An 18,487-nucleotide genomic window follows, 5' to 3' on the forward strand; every position below is an offset into this window, starting at 1 on the left:
CCAAAGGATAATTAGACAATATTTGTCTAAAAGCTTACAAATGTGCATTTTTGCCCCAGCTAGCCAAGTCTAGGAATTTAACTAAGAAAATAATTCAAGAAACAAAACACTGGGGGAAAAAAACCTGTAAGTGTCTATAGCTATTTTAAACATAACCACCAAATTCTTTGACACTCCATCCATCAAGAGGTAAAGTCTCTTTCCCCTTCTTGAATCTGGGTAGGCTCTGACTGCTTCAACCAATATAATACAGCAGCAGTGACCCAAGGCTGGGTTATAAAAGGCAATTTCTGCTTCTGCCTGTTCACTGGAATACATGTTTGGTATCTCAATATGCAATATGAGAAATCCGACTACTCTGTGCTGTGAGGAAGCCAAGCCTAGTCATCAAGTCCACCCACCCCAAGTACCAGACATGCAAGTGAAGCCTCCCCGAACCCACTTCCATTCTCAATTCCTCCCAACCAAGACCCCAGGCCCTGTGAAGTAGAGGTAAGCCATCCCTGCAGTGTCCTGACAAAATTCCCCACAGAATCCATCAGCATAAGAAAGAATCAATGAGTATAAGAGAAACATTGTTTTAATCTGCTAAGTTTGGGGGTAATAAGATATTCAGCAGAGATAACCAGAACACCCCATACGAGGTAGTTAAATAAAGTAGGGTATAGCCTAACGAGCTTTCAAAAATATTGTGTAGGTTTATATTTATTGACATGAAAATTGTGTACAATATATTTTTAAAAAACAGTATTATATCTTTTGGTTAAAATTATGTGTATTCTTTAATATATTATTCCCTCCATTAGAATACAAGCTTGATAAAACAGTGTATATTCCTGTATTTCCATTTTCTAGCACAATACCTGGTACATATTACAGCCTCAAACAACAAGGGTATACAATGAAATTTTAAATGTTGCTTTCCCCAGGTAATGGGATTATGTGGATAATTTCTTATCTTTATACCTTCATGGATCATCCAGGTTTTTTTTTTTTTAAATGATCATCTCAGAACATAATCATTTATTAATTTATACTCCAAACATAAATCATTTTCATTGAGAGGGCTGTCACATTGGGACAGTTTGCTAAAAACATAAAATGCAACTAAGGGGATAGTTTCTTTCAAATATAGTTTAAAAGTGTTACATATGGTCTTTTGAAACATAATTCCAAGCAACTTTTCTCAGGAAATTATTATAAATTAAGCACCTAGTAAAGCAATCTCTCTTCATTCAGTCTCCGCTATGGGGTAACCAACAGCATACCTGTTTGTTTTGCAGAGCTCTCTGGAAAAGTCGGAGAAATGCAGCCAAACTAAAACGGTACATGTTATTAATTTTGGACAAATCAGAGATAATGAAGTACATCTTGCTGGCACTCTCAGCCAGAGGGAGATAGGCATCCCGCTCCTGCGGAACAATGCGGGGTGGGGGGGGGGCGGGTGTTAAACCTTAGTTCTAATGCTTTACTGCCATCTACAGACTGCCATGCACATATCTAGCCACATCCTTACTCTTTCAACATACATACAACAAAGATGAATCATAGAATTTTATAACTAAAACAGCATAATCCAGCTTTTCTATTTTTAAGTTTCTATACCTTTTTTAACCCCAAGATACTACATTTTTGTTTTGTAGTTTTATGAAACTTCAGGCAATGTATTCTAAATACTTCTCTACTCTTCTGATCACAGAGTTAGAAATAGTACATGGATTGGTTTTAATGAAGACCAAGAAGACTTGTATGAGGGGAAAGAGGTAAGCACTTGTATTGGGTAAGATGGAATGGAAAGCAGCTGTGATCAGAGGTCACACAGGTCATATAAGACAGCATGGCACTATAGGCTATCCCTGCAGTGGAGAAAAGTTAGAACAATGAATCTAGTGTGTGACTAGTACCAACAAGAACACTGATGGAAGCAGAGTAGAGAAGAAGACTGTAACAAGTGTCTACATTAAGATAATAAAGCACCTAGCATTGTTCAACATAAGCCAAGAATGAAACAATAATCACAGGGGCTTTCATTCTGACTGAAGGTAAAGGTTGATAAACATGAAAGGATCACAGGGTTAAATGGCCTTGAGGTTATGAATGGAACTCTGAGAAGGTTCTCCATGCCATTCTGATCAAAGCACCAGGATTACAAACATGATATTGGTAAAATTATATGTGACTCAGTGATGCCTGTTCAGAAAGAGAAGGCACATAAAGTTCAAAACCCTTTTGGTACAGAATGACAGTTATGACATCTGCCAATTTTAGCCCTGGTAGAGGAGACAGGATGACTAGATTGGAAGCAGGCTATAAGTCTGTTCCCATTCTGGTTTCAGCAGAACTCTTTCTCAAGTGAAGAAAGTAATACTATGTAAGTGTAGAATTTGAGCAACAGCTGAAGAACACCTAAAGTAAAATTTGGAACAGTCATTGAGGGAAATGGGAAAGATTAAAGGATGCCAGTAAGGGTCCAGGTCAGGTTGGAGACTGGGAATGCACAGTTACATTAATCTGCTTCATTGTTTAATTTTCTTGAACAAATCTCTGTCACCGAATGTAGGAGAAAAAAAAAAGTTACCATGTACTGATATAAAGTTGAAATTTTGCTATAGGAAATGTCAAAAGAATAAAGTAAAAAGGATTTTAACCATTTGTAAGAAAAGAGTTCAGATCATCACATTCATGGGGTCCAGGATGAGTACGGAAGAAAAATGTTTTTAATGGAAAAATAGTTTTTAACTCTTTTATTGATATACTTAACTTGCCTTAACTTAAGAAAGGTTCCAGGAATGGCAAAGATGCTGTCTAATAGTCATTTTAAACCACTCATTTTCAATTTCAGTACAAATTTATAGCTCTAGAACTTTAGACAACATGCCAGAAATCAGTAGTACTCAGCAGGGCACAATGACCAGCACTCCTTACCCTTGATGCCCTCAACATCTATCACCCTCTCTATAATAAGAATTAGACCCAAGGACCTGGTGTTTTTGAATAGCTTTCTTTTTTTTGCAACCATCAATCCCCTGAAGTCCTGATACTCTAATTTTTATCATATTAATGTGAAAGTTTAATAAATCAATATAAGATCACAAAGGAAATATTTACTTGATCAAGAGAAATTTGGAGTTTGTAAGATTCTTTAAGTGACTCCTGAATAAGTGCACTGCTTGCTTTTGTCTGATTCAAAGATTCAATCAAATCCTTATTTTCCAAAATATTGCCTTGAGATGTGGCAAGTGTCTGTAGAAAAATTAATAAAACATATGAACATTATTATATATATTAAAATAATCAATTAAAGGAAGCCCACGTTAACTGTCATTAATTTGATGTTTATGGGAACTTATGTTCTTTTAAAAGAATTTCAATATTTTACAGGGTTTTATATCAAAAAATATTATAAATCATTGTATGATACTATAACATCAAAGCACTGTATATGTATTAATTTTATCAATCTAATAAAAATAAAAACTAAGGTACAGATCAAATCATAATTTCGTGCTATCTTTGAATGTTTTTCTGAGTATATAGTTAAATATTGATGAAATAATACAGTATAAAGACAATATTAGTTAAAAAATTGCTTGTCTTAAATATTACTCCTAAAATCTTATATTCCAAGATACCTACCTTTTTCTGTTTGAATTCTGCCTTTTAAGATACATATTGATATGACTTTGATACAACCAAAACATGCTGAAGGTACTATAATTTTTTAAAAAACCGTATTTGATTATAATCAAAATGATGTAATATGAAAAATATCCTGAATAACTCAATTTTACCTCTAGAAGAGATTCTTCAAGCTTAGCTAACTGTATTTTCTTATCTTCTTCCTGTTGTAATAGTTTTGTTTTCTGTTCCTCTAAATCAGGTTTCTCATGCTGAATAGTTAATGCCAAAAGCTTAAACAAAAAAGCCAAGGTTATTTTAGCAATAAGGTTCAAACAAAACAACCAAAATGAAAACTGCCCACAAACAAGCCTATGTTTGATCAAACATTACAAGCATAATGATACTACTATGCACTTAATTTCATTCTTTCTAAACATATAAGACACCTTCACAATTATTTTTGACAAAATAGGCAAAATGAATAGTTAAGCGAATTGATAAAATTTAAATATTATAGGACAGTTGTAAGAAATTGCATTACTTAAAATATCAACATGTATTATTCAGTTCTTAAATTAGATTAAATATATAAAAACTATGGAAGCAAACATTTTTAATGGTAAGTAGTCACAAAAAGAAATAGAGTTATCTTACTTAAAATACAATATAGTTAAAATCACAATGAGATCTCACACACACACACTAAGATGGCTATAATTAAAAAGATGAATAATAATAAATGTTGGCCAAAATGCAGAGAAAGGGGAACCTTCATACATTACTGGTAGGAAAGTAAAATTGTGCAGCTACTTTGGAAAATTTTGTCTATTCCTCAAAATGTTAAACATAGAGTTACCATAAGACTGAGAATTCCCCTTAAAAAGCAGTGAACTGTAAACTTTCAAGGGATGAACTGTATGATATATGAACTGAATCTTAATAAAGCTGTTGAAAACTGCTATGTCTAATTCTCAAATTTGAAACTTTAAAATAGGGAATGACATTTGCATGTTATATTAATTCGAAATCTATTGTATAAGCATGTTCACTTAGTTCTTGTTAAAGTAATACCTAAAAGCCTTTTTTGACAATTACTGTGGAGATCTTTTATGTAGAATTAGCAATTTCATCAATTATGCCAAATTTTGAGTAATTTATGCATTGTTTTATTTACGAGATGTATCATCAAGCCAATCAAAAGACATTGTTCATAAAAATACACAGTGAGTCATCTAGTATGGTAAGAAAAATATTTTAAAAGCAGAGTTTTTAAAATTACAATAAAGTAAAAATCATGGCAAATATACATGCTATCAAATAAATCAAATGAGAAAAAATATACTATTGTGAGATGAATAAAAGATAGGATAACACTAAAAAAGTCAACAGGATATCTTTAAAAAGGGAAAAATGAGTAAGGGAGTGTATAAGTAAAAGTCTGTACTTGAAAATCATTTTGCAATTCATGCAATAATTATAAACTGTTATAAGCCATACGCAGATAAAGTGCATTCACACATACAAATGTTCTACTCAAAAAAAAAAATGTTGGACTTGGAATCAAAGATCAACTAGCTGAATAAGTCAATTAACTGCAATTTTAACATTTAAACTTCAGTTTCCACAATTAAAAAAAAAGTTGCTAATCTTAACATGTATGATCCTCTCATTTCCCAAATTCTAACAAACATGACATAAGTAGAGTTTAAAATTAAAGTTATACTGGAAGAAGCAGCAATTTGACGTTAAGAACAAATACACAATTCTAACACTATTGGAAAATGAAATAAACTCAAATGTCTTACTGATTTGCAAGTACATTTTCAAAGTCATGAATTTAAATGCTAATCAGTTTAACAAAATAGCATCCCACTCAAAATATTTCATTAGTATACAAAAATACTAAAGATTTCTAAGGCAAATTATGATTGTCCCCATATACCTGGCCTCGTAATCCACTTCTCGTTGTAGTGAAATTAACCTCAGTAACAATGGAAGCTGCATCCGGTGGAATAAAGGGATTTGGGTTTCTTGTTGACAAAAAGAGGTGAAATTCTTCATTGTAGTCAATAATTTTGTCACCTATTTGTACCACATAACGTGGTCCTATTTTTTAAAAATGACACAATTAGTTGGCCTGAATATTCTGTATTTTGCTATATGACATTAAAAAATATAATTTCCTAGTACCTCTAAATAGTTTTTATTACAGGCTTTTCAATACAGTCCAAAAGACAGCAACAGCAAGGCTACCCAAAAGACTATTAACAAGAATGCTCTACTAATCAGTCAGCACTTGCACAAACAAGGACAAATAATATTCATTAAGACAATCCTAGGATACTGAAGCATCAAAGGAATATCTACTTATATTCAATAGTTTTAACATTAACTGTACGTTTCATATTACCAATTTTTCTGAAATGTTTGATTATAGATAACAAAAATAGAAGCTCTTAATTATTCTCTACTTCAATATTCATCAAAGTGTTCATCATCCTGGTATTTAAGGTGTAACGCTTGAAAACAGAATGACCTGGTAAAAACCTGGAATTAACTACATAGTAATTGCAAAGAACCCATTATTAAGTCAAGAAGGATTTATTCAGACTGCCATACACAGGTGCTTTGCAACAAGTTAAACTGAGAAAAAGTAAACTTCTGCCTCATAAAGGAGTTTTTTACATTCTCATATAAAAAACAATGATATTAATTATACAACATATACAGGAAAATCACTCAACAATTACATGCTTTACTTATGATTTTAACTGATAAAAAAATAACTAATTTTAGGTAAAAAATACATATTATCAAAGATTATTCTCTAACATTAAGAAAAAGAATGTAAAGAATTTTTGAGAATCCTAGAATAGATTTTAAAATTTTACTTAACGTTTTAATGTGAAAAGAGTTCAATATGCACTTTATGAAAGGATATGCAAATGGTCAAATATCAAAATAATGTTGAAATTTAATTGGAAAAAAACAAATTTAAAGGTTCAGTGTAATAGCTATACATCAGCTAGAATGAGTCAAGAAAATGCAAGCTGGATAAATGGAAAGAAAACTAATTCTAAGGACATCATAGCAAAACCACTGAAAATCTATGACAAATGCAGCACAATAATAATGGAAAGGCAGGTATGGAGTATATGCAGTTAAAAACCAGTACTGGAAAAGTGGTAAAGTATTTACATATATTAAGAAAATTAAGTCACAGATGCATACTGTTATACACAGGGTAGCCATTAAAAAATAGACATTTGATTAAAAATCAGTCAGGTTAACTAGAAAACAATATTAGTCATTCCATGAATTCGTTAACTGCATTACATTACAAATATTAAGACTGCTATGCTGAATAAAAATGCGAAACCAAATGATATACTGTTTATGAGAAACACATTTTATAAAGAAACAGAAAACTGAAAGTAAAAGAATAGAAAAATATGCCATGCAAACACCAATCCCTCAAATTAGTGCAATCACTCCAATACCAAATGTTAAAAGTGGAGATATTTCTAGAGACAAAGGACAGCTGATAATGATAAAGAAAATAACCAAACAGGAAGACAGCACATTGCCAAATATGTATGCATCAAAACACATACCTTCAAAACATCTAAAGTAAAAACTGACAGAACTAAAAGAGAAACTAATTCAAAATCATAAAGACTTTTTCTCAATATATGATAGAATAGAAATAAAAAGTAAAGATACAGAAAACGTGAACATTACAATTAACATACTTGAATTAGTTGACTTTACAGAAAATTAAAATAACCAAGGGCAAAATTTACATAATTTTCAAGTGTACACAGAACATTCATGAAAATTAACCAATGCTGGATTATAAACAAAGCTTTGACAGGACTAAAAAAAACTGAATACTTCAGAATAAGTTTTCTGGCCACAATGGAGTTAAGCTAGAAACCAATCACAAAAGGGTAACTAAAAAATATCCAATTCCCTCAAAATTAAATAACAAAAGCAATAAGTAACTTATGAATTAAAAAAATACACAACCAAAACTTGTGATATGAAGCTGAAGAAGGGCTTAGCAAAAAATCTATAGACAAAAAAATGCATATATTAGGAAAAAGGAAATATTGAATTATCAATACTTTGAATTTCCATTTCAAGAATCCAGAAAAAAGACAACCAACCAAAGTCTAAGGAAATATTAGGAATAAAATAAATAAAAAGCAAAAATTTAAAATACAATAGAGAAAATCAACAGTTAAAAAGTGGTATCTTAGAAAGAGCAGTAAAGTTGATAAAGTGCTATCAAGACTGACCAAAGAAAAAGAGAAAAAAAAAAATCAATATCAAACAAAATGACACATTTATTCAAAAACTCACAGAAATTTTAGTTATAAGAATATTATATAAAAATACACCAATACTTTGACAAATTAAATGCAATAGACAAATACCTAAAAAAAAAATTAACCTAAATTGACATATACACATGATATAGATTACAAACAAAACAAAATTAACCCAGGGAGAAGAACTCAAGATGGCAAAGCAGGAGGATGCAGAACACATCAAAACTGTGTCTACATGTAAAGCAATTCTCAATGAAAATTAACTATAGACTAGCAGAACTAGAAGACTCTAAGAAAGATCCATATAAAAGTGGGTAAAAAGGGATGAGAAGCTATCAGGTCTGTTCCTGTGCCCCTAAATGGGACTCAGAAGATGAGAGATCACACAGGCAAAGATCCTCTCTAGGGAGTAGGTAGTTTGAGCCACTAATTGGATGCTCTTGTCCAAAGGTCTAACAATGAGAAGATGAGTCTCCTTGCTGGTTGGAGGGCTGGTGGGACTAACAGGGAATCTGTGAGAAGCCTGGACTCCATTCATAAGGAGCACATACATGCTTGCTTACTCCCACAACAGGGCAGAGAGGGTGGACTGAAATGGCATGGGTGGCTGACTGGTTTCCAGTGACTGCCCCGGCATGCACCCCAATCTGAGCCTAGCAAGCACTCCAGCCACACTGGGGTAAGGGCTGCTGCAGCTGAGGAGAAAGCTCAGCTATGAGAAACAAAAGCAACTCAGACCTAAAACAGTATCTGAGCAGAGTGAGAGCAGCCATTTGGGCAGCGTATCAGAGCAGCCATGACTTCTGTCTGTGGTCACTAGCCACAATTTGCACCCAGACCAATGCCAAGTGCCCATGCCAACCCCTCTTGCCCGAGCACTGCTCCCCTCCTGGGCAAGAATGATGGTGCTGGAATTGGGGAGAGAACATAAAGCGAATGGAGCCAGCTTGGACCCAACCCTTAAAACTTCTGCTCCACCCTCTTGGGAATAGACCCCCCCCTTACATAGCAATGATGGATACTGAGCAGAGAAAAAGCCCCAGCTACACCTGGCTGTGATCTGACAACTCCATCTCCAGCCTCTCACAAAGGTGACAGCTGCCAGCAAACCTGAGGAAAGACATGTTGTGTGTTCACATCAGATTCAGCTCTCCCACAAAAGCCACTGGGCACAAGCAGACTGTATAGGGATACTCCCACACAAAAGCTCCCATTAAAGTCTGCAGTGGGCAACAATTTCACCTGATGTTACAGAGACAGAAAAAGCTAAGGAAAATGAGAAGACAGAGGAATTTGTCTCAATTGAAAGAACAAGAGAAAACCCTTGAAAAAAACAACTAATGAAACAGAAATAAATAATTTACCAGATTAAGAATTCAAGGCATTAGTAATAAAAAATGTTAACTGAAACAGGGGAAAGGATAGCTGAACACAGTGAGAATTTTAATAATGAACTAGAAAATATATGAAAGAATAAGTTAGAACTGAAAAATACTGTAACTGAAATGGAAAACACAATAGGAGGAATTAACAGCTGACTAGGTGATATACAAGAACACATAAGTTATCTGGAAGATAGAATAATGAAAATAACCAAATCAGGAAAGGAAGGGAGGAAGGGAAGAAAGGAAGGAAGAAAGAAAGAAAGGAAAGGAGGGAGGGAGGAAGGGAGGGAGGGAGAATGAAAGAAAGAACAGTTTAAGGGATCTCTGGGACATCAATCATGCCAACATTGCATTACATGGGTCCCAAAAGGAGAAGAGAGAGAAGGGGGTAGAAAATGTATTTGAAGATATTATGGCTGAAAATTTCATAAGCCTGAAGAAAGAAACAGATATCCAGGTACAAGAAGCACAGAGGTTCCCAAACAAGATGAAATAAAAAGACACACACCAAGACACACTTAAAACAGCTAACGTTAAAGAGAAAATTCTAAAGGCAGCAAGAGAAAAACAAAGAGTCATAAAAAAGGGAACCTAAAGAAGGCTACCAACTAATTTTTTTGCAGAAACTTTGCAGGCTAGAAAGGAGTGGCATGATATACTCAAAGTGCTGAAAAGGAAAAACCTGCTAACCTACAAGAGATATACAAAAGTTAGAGAGAAACACAAGCATACCATGAAAGGAAATCATCAAACCACAAAGGAAGAATTTAAAAGAAGAAAAAAAAAAAAGAACAAAAAAGAACTCAAAACTACCAGAAAACAGGTAACAAAATGGCAATAAGGACATACCTATCAATAATTACTTTAAATGTCATTGGAATAAATATTCCAATCAAAAGACATAGGGTGGACGATTGGATTAAGAAAAGACCCATGTATGTACTGCTTACAAGAGACTGACTTCAGAGCTAAATACACACTAATTTAAAGTGAGGGGATGAAAAAGAGATCTCATGAAAAGGTAAATGATAAAAAAGCAGGGGTAATAACACTCATATCAGACAAAGCAGACTTTAAAACAAAACCTATAACAAAAGACAAAAAAGAGCATTATGTAATGATAAAAAGATCAACACAAGTAGAGGATATCACACTTGCTAACACATATGCACCTAATACAGGAGCACCTAAATATATAAAGCAAATTCTGAGAGATATAAAGGGAGAAAGTGACAATAGTAGAATAATAGTAGGAGCCTTTAACATCTCACTTACATCAATGAACAGATCATCCAAACAGTATATCAATAAGGAAACAGTGGTCTTAAATGACACAATAGCCAGTTGGACTTAATAGACATCTACAGGACATTCTCCCCAAAACAGCAAAATAAATTCTTTTTAAATGCACATGGAACATTCTCCAGGAGAGATAATGTGCTAAGACACAAAACAAGTCTCAACAAATTTAAGAAGAAAGAAATTATATCGAACATTTTTTCTGACCACAACAGTATGAAACTAGAAATTAATTATAGGAAGAAAAATGGGAAAAGCACAAACACGTGAGAACTAAACAACACGCTACTGAAAAACCGATGGGCCAATGAAGAAATCAAAGAGGAAAACAGGAAATACACTGAGACAAAAGATAATGGAAACACAACTTTCCAAAATCTGTGGGATACAGCAAAAGCAGTTCTAAGAGAGAAGTTTACAGCAATGCAGGCCCACCTCAAGAAACAAGAATAATCTCAAATGAACAATCTAACCTATCATCTGAAGGAATTAGAAAATGAAGAACAAATAAAGCCCAAAGTCAGCAGAAGGAAAGAAATAATTCATATTAGAGAGGAAATAAAATTAATACAGACAAAAAAATAGAAAAGGTCAATTAATTGATAACTTCTATAACAATCAGCCAAAGATACATGCAAGATCAGCCTATAAAGTGTACCCAAATCTGGCCAATATTTATAGTTCAAAGAAATGCATCATGCTAGGAAGTGAAAAAGAAAGTTATTCTTTTTACACCAGGCAGGAGTGCTACACAATTTATCTCTCTGGATTTCAAAATAAAAGTTGCTTGAATGTTTACTATGACCATGAAACCAGGAAGTGGCCACCACTGCTTCCACAATGCTTGACATAGCAATGATTAAAAACACTGTTCCCAAGGCAGATACTTGGACACTGCTAATGATTACTAATGATTTCTTCTCTATTTTCCTCTGGGAAGAAGACGAAAACCAGTTCATCTCTTACATGCAGTATACCTTTACAGGTCCAAACTCTTCAGAAATATATTATCAACTGAATTAAAGAAATCCAAGTACCATGTGAACTGCCATATAGGTACAAACATTCCATTATATAGGTAACATCTTGGTAACACTCTCCACCGATAAAATTGCTCACATTGTATTGTAAACCTTTCACACCTAAGTAAGGTGAAGGGACTTAAATGAAGATAAACAAAAAACCCTGCCACAAAAATAATCAAATTGATATTGCTCAAGGAAATAACCCACAGCCTATTAAGAACAAGCTGCTGGCTTTACAGCCACTATATACACAGAAAGAAAACCAACAACTGAGTACCTCCTTCACCTACTAGAAGCAGCATATTCCACACCTGAAAATTTTACTACAGCCTAATAATCTATCTGGTCAACAAACATGCGACCAAGTTTGAATAGCAGATCCTGTAAAGTTGCAAGTGCCAACTTTGGAAGTAATCTAAGTAGCTGTAAACCAATCCTTGTCTTTGAGCCTTATTTCTTTCAGATGCACAGAATTACAGATGACTACAAAAAAATCTCACAGGTAAGAAAATCCAACGGAATGCTACAGCCATCCACTATCCATAGGTAAAAATTTTGGCAACCTATAGCACTGAATATTCTTTTACAGCGAACTGGCTTTAAGTAGTGCTCTTGGCTATAAAACATGTCACCCTAAAAATAACTAAAATATACCAGTAAACAGATTCACGGGTCAGAACTGGTGAGCTAGCTTAAGGCTTCTCAACCTCAGTACTACTGACAATTTGTACTGAAAAATTATTTGTTATGAGGCGATGCCCTGTATATGTAAAGATATCCTTGGAATAGACACACCAAGTTGTTACAACCAAAAATGTCTCTAGTCATTGCCAAATGTCCCCTGGGGGACAAAATCACTCCCATTAGAGAACCACTGGTCTAGCTATGTTCAGGCCATTAGGCCACCTAGACCCAGCTGGGTTACCAAACACATACCTATATGGAAAACCACTCTCTAGATACAGATACAAGGTTAACCTTTATGTTGCACATACATATGCCTGTATGACACAATCCTCCTGCCCTAAGTGAAGAATTTGGTCTAAAAGAGCCAACTAAGAATGTTCAGCTATCATCTCTAACTATAACTATCGAATCCATACTCAAACCCCAAATGGAAATGAAATAACTGTAAAGGATTAGAATGATTAATAAAAATAATTTTGACATCTACTATTAATAAAACAATTTGCCAACTACATTAGCCTCTCCCTCAACAACTTCTACATAGCTAGCTGGTCCAGCTGTCTTCAACTATTTGCCAGTTGCAAACTGCTACACCTATCTTCTGCCTTGGCTGAGTTCCTAAGAACACAGTAAACAGGAAATTTGAAACAATGAGACTTTGAGGAGGAAGTGTACCTTGCTCTTCTTTTTGATCAATACACATTCGAGGGGGTTTCTGAACTGCGTAAATGTGAGGAGAAGTACATTCTATTCCTATTATTTGTGCCTGTTCTGACATCACTATGTAGAAAGGCAGTTCATGTTGCTTAAATTAAGAACATTGGGATGTAAATGAACTTGGATACAGGTTTTGTTTTATGTCTTTCTAGGACAACCATCCTCTGTCCCCACAGGAAATGTACGATAAGAAATGGCTATTCATGAGGAACTCAAAACTGTAGAAAAGGACAATCTGAAGTATACTCAAAGGGGATAACAGACTTCAACTGATGTGACAAAGACACATCCAACTCTGGATTGAAGGTGGAAAAAGTAAGGTAGGGGCAGAGGTTAACTCTCTTTTTCTCAATGAAATGAACAGAAATGAACAAATTGACCCAAATATCCCTGAACAACTACCAGGAATAGTGGTTCATCATGTGAACCAATATGATATAGAATATTAGCATTTTTGACTAGATCCAATTTTAGGGAACCTTGTCAAACTCCATTCTCAGACAATGCAGCAGATATGGCTAAAACCTAATACCAATAAGAGCTCACTGAGATTTATATTTAATGAGCCCTCAAGGGCCAGCATATAGATGAAAAGAGTCAAATCCAGATGACCCTAAAGGTTTATTTCCACCCCCTTTAAGATAGCATAGCAAGAGGTAGCTCAACAGATCTGAATTAGCCCCAGTAAAGAACAGGCTGGGACCAGAGGCTGAACTCTGGGAGGTAACTCCAGGTTACATTGGCAACAGTCCCATTACTAGAGTTCTTTCCATAACATAACCACTGCTAGGCTAAGCATACCTATGTGTAGCATAAAAGGTGATCAATAAATAGTGCATGCTTTGCTGTTTCTCTGCTTTGCCCCCAGTAACTCCAATTTTCTAAACTCTGTGTGCTAGCGAAGTGTGTGGTGTAAGTAAGTGTGTATATATAAGTACATGTCTATGTATGTCCACACACACATTTTGCACAACACATTCTTACAGTTTAAGGGCATTTAAGGGCATTACTTTTCTAATATCACAGTCTGGGTTAGGTGGCCTGCGCAGAAAAGAGGTAACGTAACAGTCCTAAGACCAGTATCCTTAGAGAGGCCTGCTTGCAAGGTTGGCCCATAACCATCGTCTGGAATTTGGATTTTGTTAAGGTTCTCACCATTCCCAGAATAGATAAGAGTGGCTCGTTGTGCTTAAACTATTTGTACAAACAATATGGCTTATGCTGAACACTTGCCTTCCTTTGGGGAGTCTGGAATTTTGCTACCTGCTAGGCAGAGTGTGCTTACATAGTCAGCCCCAATGAAAATTCTGGGCAATGAGTCTCTAATAAGCTTCCTTGGTAGACAACTTTTATACGTGTTGTCACAACTTGGTTCTGGGGGAATTAAGTACATTCTGTGTGACTCCAATGAAAAAAGACTCTTTGAATCATGCACCTGGTTTCTTCACTCCTGACTTCACCCTATGTGCCTTTTCTCTTTGCTGACTTTGTTTTGTATCCTTTCCCTGCAATAAATCTAAGCCATGAGTGCAACTATATGCTGAGTCCCTTGAGTCTTCCCAGTAAAACTGTTCCTGGGAATGGTGTGGTAGACCCCGACATGGCACCTCTTGTACAAGGCACTTTAAAAGTATTTTACTTGCCATTACTATTAGATTCTGATGACAATACTAACATTCACCCATCTCCTTAGATTCAGTGGAAAGAAATAAAAAAAGGCAGTTAGTTATGAAGTTTATTTTGGATTTAAAAAATAGTTACTCTCTGGAAACTGTCAAATATACATTTACCTTGAGCAACCAGATCTCGTCTCAATAATGGATAAAGAACAGGTTCTACACCATCCATTTCTTGTATAATAAGGGTTTTCCCAAAACGTACTGCCAACTCAAGAGCTGTGATAAAGTTACTATCCTAAGAGAATAAATAAAAATACATATAAATTCCTTCCTTATCTTAGATTTACAAAAGTCCTGACAGATAATGAATGAAGATATTAACAGGAACAATATAAATATTTTAAAATTAATGTCTGTTAATGCAAATTATTCATGATTACTTCATCAGTTATAAGTACTTGGTGATGAACCAATTTAGTTGAATAAATTATCAAATAAATTCATAAATAACTTAAATAGCCATTTTAGAAAAATAAGAATTTTTACATTAACAATAAAAGAGCCTTTTTAAATTTTCTACTATGATTTCAAATTGATGCAGAAAGAAATTTTCAAATTCTATATGCAATAAGTCATTCGTCCAAGTATTAATAAAAACTATTTTGGTTGTATTCAATATCAAACATTGAATAGAGGAAGAAAGACAAGGTGATGAATTCTAGTAAACTTCTGTTGGTGTGATAGTTCTAATTACTGCGAAAAGAACCTTTAGACAAAATTCTATAACCATGCAAGAATTTTTAGGATTTTTGGCTAGGTAAAGAGTCATTTTAAATATTACTCCGGGTCTCCAACTGTGGTTAAAAAAAATTAAATATTTGGATAATAATTATTAAAATCTCCTACTACAACCATAAGTGACATTAAACATTTTATATATTATATAAATATATTATATATTACAATTATTCTTAAACACAAATGAGTTAGGTATCTCCATTTTATAAGTGAAGAACATTTTAAAGAGGTAACTGTTCAAGCACCTGAAGAATATCTACAAAAATTAATCATACACTAGGCCTTCCTCAAAAAAACACCTGACCAAAAATAATTTCTTTGGCAAGATAGATATGACAGTGAGAAGTCACTACACAAAACACTATGATTACATTTCATTGACCAACTGTCAAATCTTGGGATACGACAAAGATGCTTATTGATGAGTTACAGGAACAGGAAATTTAATAGTCCAGGAGCTTTTCCTAATTCTCCAAACTAAGGAACTTACTTCTATAGGATCCTATACTTGTCTTTAATCATAATTTAGTGTAAATGCTTATTTAACTGTTTAGTGTAAGTAATTACTTAATTGTCATCTCCATGAGGGCAGGAACTGTGACTACTCACTTATAAATTCCAAGGGCTTAGATCAATACCTTGCATATAGAAGGAATCAAACAAATATTCTTATCCCTTTTTACAAATTAGAAAACTAAAACTAAGAAAGCTACATTTCTTTCCCCAGGACCCATACCAGCTAAGTTATAATACTCAGTTTTGAATCTCTGTTTTCTGATTATAGACCCAGAGTTCTTTTCACCGTAACATGCCATTACTAGTTGGTATCTAAATTATAATACACACCTGCTGGTTAATAACTTCCAAACGTGAGTCTTTCAAATGTGTCTTTAACCATTCTGTAGCTTGGGAAGAAGGGTCTATAAGAAATGGGCATACTCGACTCTAATTAAAAACAAAAAAAAAAAGATTATAAGCTTTCATTAAATGAAAATAATTTCCTAAAATTATTAATCAATTAATGAGTGAGTTTTTCTCTCAGGCTTTGGAGAACACAAATATATAAGTACAATTAGGAAATAAAGGTACACTTTTTGGCTGCACCACAGGCTACATTAATAAATTTTACCAGGAATTAATACTAGGAAATTTAACCACAGTAAAGTGAATATAGTCTTATTTACTATACAATAACACAGAAAATGTGTATTAACAATACAGTAAGCAAGAGTTCTGGTCCTAAGTTGATGCCATTTGCACCACTCTTTTTGGTTTTAAAATACACAACCAAGTCATTTCCTAACTTTAGATAGTCTTTGGTTGAATAAAACATAGAGGCCTTACAAGAGAAGTATGAGCTAATCATAAAAGTATTGCTGAAATAATTAGCAATATAATTATTTATATTTTAAGACTAATTTTCCTAAAGTAGTACATAGTTAATATTACAAAAGGAGTATCCTGTAAGAGAAAATTACATAAAATGATAGGTTAAGATCTAATGAACTAGGAACTAAACTCATTACAGAATGCCTTGCACTAATTAAACTCTGAAACAAACAGAAAATTAGAAACCTGGCATTGTGCCCTATACATACAATGCCATTTAGCAAATGAAAGGACGCCAGTTATATATTTATATATCTGATCAATTTAAATACATGTAAATATATTCAAATAAATATATACATTTTAAACCATCTAATAGTCATTGTTACCTAGCAAATTAGATTTAAATAACTAACCTAATTTTTCTTAAATTTTCACATTTACTTGAAAAACATAATGCAGTTGTGTGCTATAGGGATGAGATAACACATGAAAATCACAGTGAAGTGAAGACTTAGAACTGGGGTGGATCTAATAAGTACACGGACGTTACCTTAGTGGCATACCAAGAGGGAGGGGGATAGTAGGGATCACATACCCTGGGGATTAACAGCATTTTATCAGAAATGCTGTTTAAAATCGCCAGCACATGGTGATGACAAAGAGCTGACTGACTTTAAAATAGCTTTATTATTGTCTTAAAATCCTCTACAGACAATGCAGCCTCTTTTTGCCTGCACCCAGAGTGGACCACTCCCACCAAAGCTCCCCCAGTTTTACCCCACTGTATGATCTTCACCCAGCATCTATTTCTGGAGGCCTAACTTACCACTCTACCACATAAATGTGCTATTTCTAGAAAAATAATATGGCTAGGAAATAGTCTCTCAAGTACTACCAAAGTATTACACCTGGTTTTGGATCTCATTTTATGCTAGTATTCAATAGCAAACATTCCACGAGTAAACAAGATTTTGCCTAAATACAAAAATAATTATTTTAAATTTTAAAAAAGTTCTTACCCATGATTTCAAACAAATGATCTGATGCAGTTAAAAAGAGAATAAGATAATGTTTCAAAAAATCATGTTTTTAGCACAGAAAATATGGTTAAGAATTTCAAAGAATACTTACAAGTTTGTGTTCATCTTATTTATACTTCTCCAGACATTCACAGAAGACCTCTAACTGTACTTTAGGTCTGTGTTCCATGATTAAATGTGGTTAAATTCTACATTTAACAAATTATAGTAGATCCAAAAATGTTGAGCTTTCATTCATTCGTGCTATTCATTCATCTACCATATGTTGAATAATGATTACAATAAGACAAAGTGAGAGATATAAAAATTAATAAGATACATTCCCTTATGCTCATTGGCCACACATCCAATAAAGAAGCAAAAAACAAAATTTTTTATACTCAAAGAGACACAAAATTCTATAGGTGGATCATGGTGGAGTTAGAGGAAGGTACTAGGAAGCAATTCAAGTCAAATAGGTAAAAAAAAAGATAGGACTTAGCCAGGTAAAGAAGTAAAAAAAAGCAAATTAGGCCAAGACAACAGCATGACTCAGAGAAGAATGAAAAGCCTGGGAGTATTTGGAAAACTACCAGTAGTTTGCCATAGTTGGAGTAAAAAAGTATAGGCAAAGATGATACATATAAAATG

At 33.9% G+C, this 18,487-nt stretch overlaps 1 protein-coding gene and 1 long non-coding RNA gene across 3 annotated transcripts in view; one reads left to right on the forward strand and one right to left on the reverse strand.

The window, feature by feature from the left end:
• Positions 1-18,487, reverse strand: part of DYNC2H1 (dynein cytoplasmic 2 heavy chain 1) — a 332,321-nt gene that overhangs the window by 183,355 nt on the left and 130,479 nt on the right. For both annotated transcript variants that reach the window (XM_057747706.1, XM_057747705.1), the window contains 6 exons: positions 16,332-16,430; positions 14,859-14,982; positions 5,564-5,727; positions 3,792-3,911; positions 3,109-3,243; positions 1,269-1,412 (listed from right to left, as the gene is read on the reverse strand). In XM_057747706.1, the coding sequence (XP_057603689.1) occupies positions 1,269-1,412; positions 3,109-3,243; positions 3,792-3,911; positions 5,564-5,727; positions 14,859-14,982; positions 16,332-16,430 (786 nt within the window). The remainder of the gene's footprint in view (positions 1-1,268; positions 1,413-3,108; positions 3,244-3,791; positions 3,912-5,563; positions 5,728-14,858; positions 14,983-16,331; positions 16,431-18,487) is intronic.
• LOC130860009 (uncharacterized) lies at positions 1,303-13,243 on the forward strand. Its single transcript, XR_009055359.1, has 4 exons — positions 1,303-1,325; positions 1,700-1,763; positions 12,128-12,166; positions 13,221-13,243. It is a non-coding gene; the product is annotated as an uncharacterized LOC130860009 (long non-coding RNA).

This window comes from Hippopotamus amphibius, chromosome 9 (genome assembly GCF_030028045.1).
Source record: "Hippopotamus amphibius kiboko isolate mHipAmp2 chromosome 9, mHipAmp2.hap2, whole genome shotgun sequence".
In the NCBI taxonomy this organism is placed as follows: domain Eukaryota; kingdom Metazoa; phylum Chordata; class Mammalia; order Artiodactyla; family Hippopotamidae; genus Hippopotamus; species Hippopotamus amphibius.